Source organism: Asterias rubens, chromosome 8 (genome assembly GCF_902459465.1).
Source record: "Asterias rubens chromosome 8, eAstRub1.3, whole genome shotgun sequence".
NCBI classification, from domain to species: Eukaryota; Metazoa; Echinodermata; class Asteroidea; order Forcipulatida; family Asteriidae; genus Asterias; species Asterias rubens.
This window is the reverse complement of record NC_047069.1, coordinates 18955594-18967740: the sequence shown is the minus strand read 5'-3', so window position 1 is coordinate 18967740 and position 12147 is coordinate 18955594. Positions and strand designations below refer to the sequence as shown.

Here is a 12147-nt window from a genome sequence, read left to right as displayed (position 1 = left end):
TTACCGTTTTAAAATCGTGACATTCTGAATGGTTAACAATTATGTGTCGAGTATACCGTTTTATTTATGACCAAAACAGACACAATATAATATCTGGTCTTGGTACAAAATAAAAAGCCCTAATCAGAATTTATTGTTTTGGACTGTCCGGATTTCGAACCAAGTACCATTTTTGGTTTCGGAAACTCACTTGCACTCTGCCACCTTATTGATAACAATAAAAACCCAATACACAATAAGACTTATTGGATTTATTTAATTGTATTAGTTTTATGTGTGGATAGCTAGTCGTGGCCAAATGTGCACTTTGGATGTTAGCTTTTATTAAAGCTCTGTCCTATTCAGATTGTCAACGAAGTACTCTTTCGAGTTTAAAGCGGTACTTTTATTTCTACCTTTAAAGTAAAATACTACCAAAGGGTTTATTGTTGTTTTAGTTCAACATCTCAACCAAATGCTTTAAAGGTGCAGGATTGGTAAGTATAAAAACATCATTGTTTAATTTTAGTGCTAACGTTTACTGAGTATGAAGTTCATACAACCATTTTTTGTCAGTGAAATACTTCCCTCTGAAATGAGACCATATTCGATTAAATTTTATCTGAAAAACAAACAAGAAAAACCACAACAGCTGACCCACACAATGCATTAAACGAAAACTAAGTTTTTGTTGCTACGAAAGCTCACGCAGTTTGTTATGTAATTAGTTAGCCTTCAATGCTAACATCACCTTCCTTATTTGAAAAACAATCATCGAGAAATATTTTTAAAATGAGTGTCTGCTTATTATTCACATGCTAGTGTGTATATAAAGGTATACGGTAAATGGCTAGAATGTTTCAAACGGCCGCCATCTTTGATGAAACATACTCGTGTGAGAGCTAATCACTGGCTGAGGTCATGTGCTTATCCAATTGTTCTACATCAAAGATGATGGTCAATGACGTCATTTGCAATCCATAGATACTTACCGCTATATAATGAGAGTCATTTAAAGCTGGAATTTTGACTTTCCTTGTTTCCCAAGCTAAGAACAGCCCAAATAGAAGTAGGAGTCCCTTGTAAGCGTAGACTAATCCTAGCCAGATGGAGAGATTCTTAGAGCGACACACCTCGACGATTGGAACGAAGGCTACGGTATCGTTTGATGACTGACGGTTATAAGAAGAAAAGAGAAAGTTTCAGTTTTAAGGCACGAATTTATACGCTATTGGTTGGACAAACAGATCTATTTATAACTTAACATGTGCTGTTTTTAATTTGAAAACCCCCAACCTTGGACTACTAAACAGGAATTTGAGTGTAGAAGTATCAAACAGAGAGTGTATAGCTACAGCTTTTGTTATCCTACACTCTGTGTGGATAATCCTTTGTTTTGTGATTTTAAAAAATATACTTATTCTTCAACACTTGTTAAGTGTAGACTTTTGAACAAAAAGTCCTCATTGGGGTTTGACAGACTATGTGACGGACTAACACATGTCCACACAGTCTTTTGTTTTCTACCGTTTTGAAGAGTAGAACTAAAAAAGAGTGTCTGAAACACAAAGCTGAGTGCGTGGATGTAGGGTAGTATAGGCATTCACTCGGCAGTGAGGAATTCTTTTTAGAACAACAATAGCAAGTCCCAACAACTTTGTGTGGAATAGACAGTGTTTAAAGACACTGGACACTATTGGTAATTGTCAAAGACCAGTCTTCTCACTAGGTGTATCTCAACGTATGCATTAAATAACAAACTTGTGAAAAATGTTGCTCAATTGGTCGTCGAAGTTGCGAGATAATAATGAAGAAAAAAACCCACCTTTGTAACACGAAGTTGTGTGCTTTCAGATGCTCGATTTCGAGACCTTTAAGTTCTAAATCTGAGGTTTCGAAATCAAATTCGTGGAAAATTACTTCTTTCTCAAAAACAACTCCACTTCAGAGGGAGCCGTTTCTCACAATGTTTTATACCATCAACCTCTACTCATTACTCGTAACCAAGTAAGGTTTATGTTAATAATTATTTTGAGGAATTACCAATAGTGTCCACTGCCTTTAAGTCAACATAGTGTTTTAGTTCCGACGCTTTTTGCTCTCGGCCCACGTATGTAATGTTCCCCGACAATGTCCCCATATTGAAGATACTTTTGAATATACAACTCTAAGACAAAATTATTTTACTTAGTGTAATACGTCTGAAACGAATAATGAAATGGTGCCCTGACGTCATCAATCAGCGGTATATTCACTTAGACCCTAATCAGTACCAAACGCAAAGCTTGTCACTTCACTACCAAGTCGGCTGTTGAAGCGGAAGATCAAACGGAGCAATTACCATGATTGGTTGAGCGTTTGATTACAATGTTGTCAATTTGTCTTCACAAAACAATCTCGCCTTGACATGTCGAAACCCAATTAGATTTAGACTGGAGTTTCCGCGCCATTAAACTCAAATTCAAACTTCGCAAAGAGCAACATAGATCAATCGTTGACGTCATTGTTTTGACGAGGACGAGGGACTCCGTTAAACTGTTTATTTTTCATTTGTTTAACTCAAACTTTATTTTGTTGTTTTCATTTAAAGGAACAAGTTGCCTTGGATCGGTCGAGTTGGTCTTTGAAAAGCGTTTGTAACCGTTTGTTATAAAATGCATATGGTTAGAAAGAGGTTTAAAAAGTAGAATACAATGATCCACACAAATTTGCCTCGAAATTGTGTGGTTTTCCTTTTACTTTGCGAGCTAACACGGTCGGCCATTTATGGGAGTCATAAATGACTCCCATAAATGGCCGACTGTGTTTGTCGACGAGGTAGAAGGAAACCCACGCAATTTTGAGTGATACTTGTGTGGATCGTTATATTCTACTTTTAAAACATCTTTCTAATCATATGCATTTTATAATGACCGGTTACAAACGCTTTTCAAAGACCAACTCGACCGATCCAAGGCAGTGTGTTCCTTTAATTATGCTGCATGATGCTGAGCATAAAAAAAAAAACATGGTTTTGGATGACATAAATACTGCTTGGAATAAACAATGTGGTAACAGTACAAATATCCTTGTTACAATATTGTTTGTGTCTGCCAGATGGCTTCGCTCAACAAACACTATATGCTTCTAAACATTCCTAATTCCAAACACACTTTGGGAGACCGATCTTTTTCACATGCTGGACCATCTCTTGGGTTCCACTGAACCGCAGACTAGAAGACGATCTCTACAGCTTCAAAACTAACCTGAAAACATACTCGTTCTGTCTTTGCTTTTAGGTACCGTCTTTAGCAAAGTTCTTTTTCTATGGGCCAGGAGTGTCTTTCTGACAGCCATGGCGCTCCCAAACGTCCATTATCCATGTTAAAATCAAATCCATACAGGGCAGAACATTATGCTCAGCAAATTTATTGGCTAAGCAAGAAATGACCGATGTACCCGTTGCAGCGATGGCAATCGTAATGGTGTTCGGGCTGGTAACCAATTTGTTGCTAAGCAAATTTGTGTGTTTCCAGGCTTAATGAAAAAGGGCACTGGTGTCTTCGGTTATGGCAAAGGCTACAGCTAGATCAATATAAATTGTCAATAATTTGAACACTGCCGATACAGCCACAAGTGATAGCGTCTAAAGCCAAAACCAAAGTCGCAAAATATTCTTACAAAATCAGGTTTTAAAGGGAGTGGACACTATTGGTGTTTGTCAAAGACCAGTCTTCTTACTTGGTGTATCTCAACATATGCATTAAATAACAAACCTGTGACAATCTGAGCTCAATCGGTCATCGAAGTTGCGGGATAACAATGAAAGAAAAAATACCTTGTCACACGAAGTTGTGTGCTATCACAATGCTTGATTTCGAGACCTCAATTTCTAAATCTGGGTTCTCGAAATCAAATTCGTGGGAAATTACTCCTTTCTCGAAAACTACATTACTTCAGAGGGAGCCGTTTCTCAGAATGTGTTATACTATCAACAGCTCCCCATTACTCATCACCAAGTAAGGTTTTATGATAATAATTATTTTGAGTAATTACCAATAGTATCCACTGCCTTTAAGGCGTATTTACGAGGCAAGGTGTGATGGATTTTATCAAAGTGTCCAATACCTCTTTTGGTAGTCTTTCCTCCACTCTAATCATTGGGTCGAGGATGCTCCAGACCGTCAATATAATAACGTCTATAAGTAATAACATTCCTATCATGAGGAACAAGGTTGACTCGTGCAGCATCTGCATCAGAGGGGAAACAAAAGGTTTTAACAAAATGAATTAATATTACATTTATTACATTTTATAAATGTAAACTAAATGTATACGTACGAACAACAAAACTCACGAGTTAACCGCTGGGGGCGAAACGGCAGGGAGTAAAGGTTTGACGTATGTGTTATTTATTAAGTGAAGTTACTCGGAATGCAGTGGCCTGACAATCGGAAGTTAGAAAATCAAAGTGCATAGGGAAAATAAGCCATATTATCAACACATAACCAATGCGTTCACCGTCATTATTTGAGTGCTTATTGGTCGGCAAAAGCAATAGAGTTGTGCCCCAGGCAGACGCAAAAACGCGTATGCGTCATGCCACCACCTGCAGACCCAATACACAACGAAGTGGCGTTAGTAAAGTGCGTACACTAGTCTTGCCCCAAGACGATACTGCTCAGTATTGGACAGTGTACTGCGGTCAGTTGTAACTCGCTAACTCGTGCGCTTTACCGAGTTACACATAACTGAGCACAGTACATTATCCAATATCGAGCAATATCGTCTTGGGGCAAGACTATGCGCACACGTGATGTGCAATTTACATATTTGATGGGAAAGGTCTAGTATTGTCAAAACAAAATACGAAATTACAATACATTTTGATATAGATATTTTGTAAAACGTTGTGCTGGCCTTTGTGTTTTTGGAGAGAGTACTGGGAAGGGGAGGGAGAAGCCCGAGGGAAGGGGTGGGTACAAAATGAAGAGAATACGGTATACCTTTCGTTTGATAACCCTGCTGGTAGCGTGGGTAATGATGTGGTAGACACGATAGGTTTTGACGAACATTGACCCAAATGCGAATGAAAACCCAATCATTAAAAAGGCTGCACGTATCTGTGGAAGAACAAAAATATTTCTGCTGTTGATTGATACTCGTAAATACAAGGGAAAATTAATAATAAAGACATGTATATTGCACAAAGCATATCCAACCAAGGGGTGCTTAAGGCGCTAAACAAAAAGACAAATTATATATTAAAAATGGTGTGTCATAAAGGTGAGTTTTTTTATTTGGTCTTGAATTTATCAATAGTCCCACATGTCTTCCCTGAGTTGGGGGAGTTTTTTCCAAAAGCACAGGGCGGCAAATGCTCGAACGACCACCCCATGATCTTTCCGAAGTTGTTCAGTGACGGTCTTATAATGTTTACTTCAATGGTTGTTACTTTCTTTGTTTTGTGTTATTCGTGCTTTAGAGCAATTTCGAGGTGTGGGGGCGGGGGGGGGGGGGGACTAGACTCGACTTGACCTGACTAGACTATCCAGCAACCGTAGAGCAGAGAGATTGACCATATCGAACCATGCACCGGAGCATGGTCGACTATGGTCAATTTAAGAGCTACGTCACAGTTTCTGGATCAAATATACGGCTCTGGTCAAGTCTAGTCACTCACCCGAACTTGGTCATATTATGCTTCTTAAAAATGGGTCGTTGAGACCGTGTTCGAATTTGCGGCTCTGTCCCTATATGTCCCTGCTGTTCCCTCTCTCCCACCCTATTGTCTGTCCTTTCCCAATCTACCCTCATCTCTCATCTATTCTTCACATGTTCCTTGATGTATCCAAACCTTATGTCAGTCATTTTCATTCAGGACCAGTGCTTTAGTTGCCATTATTTAGCATGTATGCATTCATGTATTCTGTCCAGCACATTTATTTTATTTTTGTCCTACTACTATATTCTTATTTGCAATTACATGTATTGTTATTGTTCTTTGTAAATGGCCGAATAAATAATAATAATAATAATAATAGCTGCTTCAGATACGGCCATAGAGGCCCTTTTCGAAACGACTGGATTTGGCTTTGGATTCGGCTCAGGCTAGCTTGGCCCAGCGGTTGTTTTTACAATTGCGCGTGCTTTGCGTATACGCGACCAGTGTTTCAGACACGAGAACGGAGCCTCAAGCCGAATCCAAAGCCGAATCCGTGGTTTCCAAAAGGGTCATAGTATTGTCTCAAAGTCAAGCCGTGTCCCTGAAACGTCGACTTCGGCTACAGCTATGGCTAGATCGCGCGCATATGCCCATTCTTCAACACGAGCAGACACGATGCTTCTAGCCGTAGCCTGTAGCCGAAGTAATCGTTTAGGACACGGCCTTGAAGCTTGGTTTAAACGAACGTTTCATCCGATTTCCTGAATGCATAGAGATGTTCACAAACAGCATGACCATCACTAGGATTAGTGTAATACAAAGGAGTCTTTCTGGGCTTTCAGAAATACTTTAATCTGACTTGTATTGGGTAGATAATCAATTTCCCCATGATGTTTTGGATGTTAGTTTCAGCTCAGAAATTACAGAAGTTTAAATCAATAAATCTACAGTTTTAGGTTATATACAGTCAATGACTAAACAGTCTGGCGCCATGTGAAACCGGAACGAGAGACTTTGGATAAGGATAAGTACCAAACCAGTCTGGCGCCGATAACTAACCAAAATTGATCTCTGTTATACTGACTAGAAAGCGCGGGTCGGGTCTCATGCATGTGCACATTAGTTATCACACACCGGCGGCCATTTTGAATATCATAAAAATGACATTAATACACAAAGTGCGTATATAATTAAATTCCAAATAATTTGTGAATCAACTAAGGGATTTTGACACATCAACAAGTTGTTTCCTTTATGCCTATATTTCTTTTTCATCAAAATGTGCAAACGACAAAAACTTTCGGCTTGGAAATGTGATCATCGTCGTACATGATTAGTCAGGAAGAAAGGATAATTGCTAAATTTAAGTCTGAAGGCTTACCGATTCTGAATTTAATACTAAAACCGTTTTTTGTTTTCGGTGAAATATTTTCCCATGAAATTCAGTCATATTCAAGACATTGTGCCTGACCATTATAACAAAAACATGAGAGAAGATTCCGGTTGTTACAACCATAAATAAAGGAAAATTGTGCCATGTTTACACTGTTTTCTCTTGACCCCCCTGCACACGCAATGGATTAAGTCCATAGTTTCACAGGTTTGTAACGTCACGTATATAAAGAATATTGATCACACAAAACATGAACACTATCTGTAACGACTTGGTCAGCTCTACCAATCATGTCAAGCTATAGAGACGAAACTGATGCCTTGATTTCTAAAACGGCCGATATGCTTACCGTGCAAAGCGGTGTGAAAACTTGTAACCCGACTCTCTCTGACTCAAGGCCCAGCATGATGACTGCGACGTACACCATGATGCACCCGACTATCGTTATGTTATTCAGATTGGGGCTAGATAATTTGATAAACCTGAGTAGAATCGAAAGGAAAGAAATAACGAGTTGAATGGGAGACTTTCCAACGCTAGATGGCAGCAGACTTACCGGGTAATTTCCATTGTTTACGTAGTTCTGAGCATGCGCATAATTCTGAAAACAATGGCTTTACCCGGTAAGTCTGCTGCCACCTATCGTCCCAAAAAGTCTCATATTGTTTTTCAAAGTAGTCAAGTTTGTATTGAACAATATGAATGTCAAACCCCCTCAGGATTGACCCGTTTCGAGTCACAGGGAGCCTGACCCATTTCTGGGTTACTGTGACCCAAAAATATGTGTCAAAATGCCTCAAAAGTTGGTTAAAAGTGACGCATAATCTGGGCTAGAATCACAATCAATATGTATTCCGTCTTAGCCTAGCTCAGGCCCCCTTGGACACGGAATCTGGGTAAATTCTGACCTAGGATTGTTTAGAGTGTAATATTGGGACACAAAAATATAATGGGACACAAAAATGAAATAGATTTACTTAAGGTTTTCCGTGAGAGCGATTTGGGCAAAACTTCAATTCGCTGCTTGCGGTACCATAGGTCTCCTGCTTCAGTAGAACTACGTGCCTTATTGGTGACATGTGTGGCGAGAAAGATAGTTTATTTGACTACAATAAGCAAGTACAGACTTGAATGTTGAAATAGATAAATCTGCGATGGCCCTATTGCGAAATTTCTGTCTCGTCGCGACAAACCCTGGTTGTGGACCAAATTCATGATTGTAACATCAAAGGCACATTTCTTCCAATTTTTTTCCTATCTACCCTATACTATTAGTGCCAACAATCAACTGCCACATGCAATATTTTTTACATTTGATTTTAACAAACCAAGAAAACCTTTTAATACTTACTTTGTTTTGCGATAATTGATATTGAAGAATAAGAAGACGCCGGCCAGTATTAATCCACACGCTGACAAGGCAGTGGTGGTGATGTATGCGACATAGTTAATACGAAGACGTTGATCATACACCCGTAGCTTATCAACGGGTAGGAGTCCCCCTGTAAAAATGACGAGAAATGGCAAAATAAGTTTACTGCATTTTGTGTAAAACACGTAAATTGTTTAACTCTTGGCAATCAGCAACGACGACAACAATAGCAGACTTTTTGGAAATTTTGTGGCAGCAGGATTACCAGGTAAATGTCATTGTTCTCGGTAATCTGCGCGTGTTCAGAAATACGAAAACAGTAGACACTTACCTAGTAAGTCTGCTGCCATCTAGCGTTCCAAAGTCTCCCATTGATGGATTGCACATGACGTCATTGACCACCATCTTTGATGAAACGTGTACACATGCAACCATTCCATTTTCCATCATCAAAGTTATGGCGGTCGATGACGCTATGTGCAATCCATCTATGAGCAATTTATTTATTTATTATTATTATTATTATTTTTTTTTTGGGGGGGGGGGTCGGAATAGACTTGACTACACCGACTAGACTAATCAGAAACCATAGGCCCTTTTCGAATCGACGGCTTTGGCTTTGGGATTCGGCTTCAGGCTCCGTTCTCTCGTCTGAAGCCCTGAGCGTGTAAACGCAAAGCACGGGCAAATTGTCAAAACAACCGCGGGCCAAGCTAGCCTAAGCCGAATCCTAAGCCGAAATAGTGGTTTCGAAAAGGGTCATTGAGCGCAAGAACATTGACTATATCGAAGTCACAGTTTTTGGTAAAGTCTAGCTAGTCGATCACCCGAACTTGCTCTATAGTAACAACCACAAAAAAAAAAAAAAAAAATTATAGCAGCGACAACAAAAACGTCAACAAAAACGTGAATAATTACAACGATAACGACGACGACGTCGAAAACACCAACAATAAGTCTTAATTGGAGCCATCATGACTTTTTCGTTAGGATATTCTTATTCCTCATTTGCTGATTTCCCCTTCCAGCTATCCCATTTTGTTACTAGCAATCCGGTTTTGAAGGGTAGCCTCATCCCACACATCATTCGTTACAGTCTAAACCCCATAGGACGCAAATATATAGACCACGTGTAAATAATAAACAAAGGTGGACCAAAAAAGAATCCCTGTGGAACACGCGTAGTAATTGCAAGAGCGCACGGGACTCTGTTTTTCTTTCCTGATGGAAAGGGGGACAAAGTACAATCAGGTTCAAACACAGAACCCAAACTACGATTGCGACAATAAATTATCCCTGGAGAGTTCCTCATACAAGAAAAAAAGTCAAAAAATGCTCAGCCTAGTTCAGATGAAAATCTCTGAGTGTAATTTCCCTCGCGTTCCGTCAGTGTTGGTGTCCTTTTTTAGTAAATCAACAGTGTGTGGTAAGGTAGTGGCGTCTATTGCCCACGTTGCAGTCTGAAAGTGGGTGTTTGTTCCATTTTCACGTCTGGAGATACTTGCATTAAGACCTTTGTCGTGCTGCCTCCATCTTGGTCATGTTCCTCGTATCGAATAACAATAATGAATGCTAATAATCATTTTGCAAATACCAGTCTTTTTTGTTCTTCCAGCCTCGGTTTGGTAACGATGATATCAGTGGAATAAATTCAAGACGGCTGTATCATGGTAAAGGTCTTAAGTTGTGAACTTTGCCTTCCATGTGATAAAAAAAAAAAAAAATCTGCAAAAGATCCAGGGTGGTGAAAGTGCGAGTGTGGTGTCACTTAATTTCCCTGATGGTGTTTATCTGTGGCAGACTGCCTAATATTGACACCCAACGGTGTGGATTCTAACACTATCTGCTCAGGTTTAGGTTTCCTACTCTACCCAAAGGTGTCTGATTTGAAATAATAGCGAGGTAATAATTTTTCGAACACTTAACGTAATATTCGAGTAGGGTCGGTTACACGAGTCCAAAAATAACTCAGAAACAGAAATACGAAGCTTAACACTTTGAAATTTGGTTTTGTGAACCTAAACAAAATATGTGTGGTGGTTTTTGCCACATTGTTATTAAAGATGTTAATTTTTGCGTAAACAATATTGTATATCTCTTGGATGTGCAAGATAATTTTTTTCAGATGTGCAAGATAATTTTTTTCAGATTTGGTTTTAAGTCAAATGTATTTTACAGGATTTCGGTTTTCAGCTAAAATTATTAGGACCACGTCATTACATGGTAACAATTTGTGCAGGTTTTTTTTTGTTCGCTATTTGTTCCTGAAAATGTATATGCTTAGGCCTAATAGAATGCTTCATAGAATTTGATGCAGATTAAATTTGTTTGTCTGCCGTTTGTTTCTGTTTTATATTTGTGGTGCTTCTTAAAAACTTGTGTGAGCAATGCATTTTCTTCTTTTTGGAGATCAATAAGGCTTTCTCTTCTTATGTCTTAATTTGTATCTAAATCACAAGGGAAACTGCCTGGGTAAATTTAACATAATTTAGGCTGGAACAAAGAAAAAACATTTTGTTTATATACAAAACAGCACATTTTGTCTGCTGAATGTTGATTTTGTAAAGCGTTCTCAGTGAGATCTTTTCTATTTTACGCAATAATTCCACCCACCGACTCAGTGTCATCAACCTCAGCAAATCCCCAGTGAAACACCAAAATCAAATTATAGTCATCTCTCCATCTCAAAAGCTCCTTGTAAAGTAATATTTGTTCTCTTCAATCCGGATTATTTCTGCTTCTCTCGTTTATCCGAGCGAGTCGTTCGAGCATCACCCTCGCCGTTCATCGGAGCTTTCTGACCGCAGCTGTTGATGTTAATGAGAAGGGTAGGTTCCCTAGTGACTTGTATGTGCTCGTATGAACGTCATTTTAAAATGGACAGAAGTGGTGGGTATAGATAATGATGAGTGGTCGTAAATAATAATTTCTAGTAACTATCAAACCGATTAAAAACTCCCTGATAACTTAGATATTCGTGTTATTTTAATGCCCGGAAATCTCCTAAAATTGGATTTACAAATATGTAATTGGGGATTTTTAGTATAAAAGGGCCTGCAGAAACTGATTTTACAATGTTTTAATGTAAGCTCTAAAGGCACTGGATGGACAATTGGTAATTTCTCAAAATAATGGCTAGCATCAAAACCTCCTTGGTTACGAGCGATGGAGACCTGTTGATAGTATAACATATTGTGACAAATGGCTCCCTCTGAAGGTAGCTTTTGAGAAGGAGGTAATTTCTCACTCAAATGAAAAAAGACTTCAGGCCTAAAGCCTTTTATTTAGGCATCTAAAAGCACACACAATGTGCAAAAGGGGTGGTTTTTCTGTCATTATTTTCATGCAACTTCGATGACCAATCAAGCTCAAGTTTCCACAGATTTGTTAATGTATGCATATTGAATACACCAAGTCAGAATACTGCTCCATGACAAAAGGTGTCCTGTGCCTTTAAACAGCAGAACTAGGTTATTACGTTTTTTTGTCAATCTACCGCGATGTGAAAGGTGAAATTGCTTGATCGAAGACTAAAGAGCTTTTTAGCAACTTGGTGCCCAAAGCATAAACTGTTACGAATCCGTTGCCCACAGCATGCACACTATAACCACACGTATTTTGTTGATGCTGCGCAGGAAGATAACACAGTAAAATAACAACCTGAGGAAACACCGCCGAAAAATGTGACTCAAGTATTCTTATTTTGTGGCGATTCAAGAACGGACACAAGATTCTGCCAAATGCGTTTCCTTTTAACAA

General features: G+C 38.9%; 1 protein-coding gene across 1 annotated transcript in view; it reads right to left on the bottom strand.

Moving 5' to 3' along the window:
* LOC117293921 (gamma-aminobutyric acid type B receptor subunit 2-like) overlaps positions 1-12147 on the bottom strand; it is a 45900-nt gene that overhangs the window by 4396 nt on the left and 29357 nt on the right. The window contains exons 9-13 of the mRNA XM_033776404.1: positions 8368-8518; positions 7366-7498; positions 4965-5081; positions 4087-4209; positions 972-1151 (exon numbers count right to left, since the gene is read on the bottom strand). Of these exons, the coding sequence (XP_033632295.1) occupies positions 972-1151; positions 4087-4209; positions 4965-5081; positions 7366-7498; positions 8368-8518 (704 nt within the window). The remainder of the gene's footprint in view (positions 1-971; positions 1152-4086; positions 4210-4964; positions 5082-7365; positions 7499-8367; positions 8519-12147) is intronic.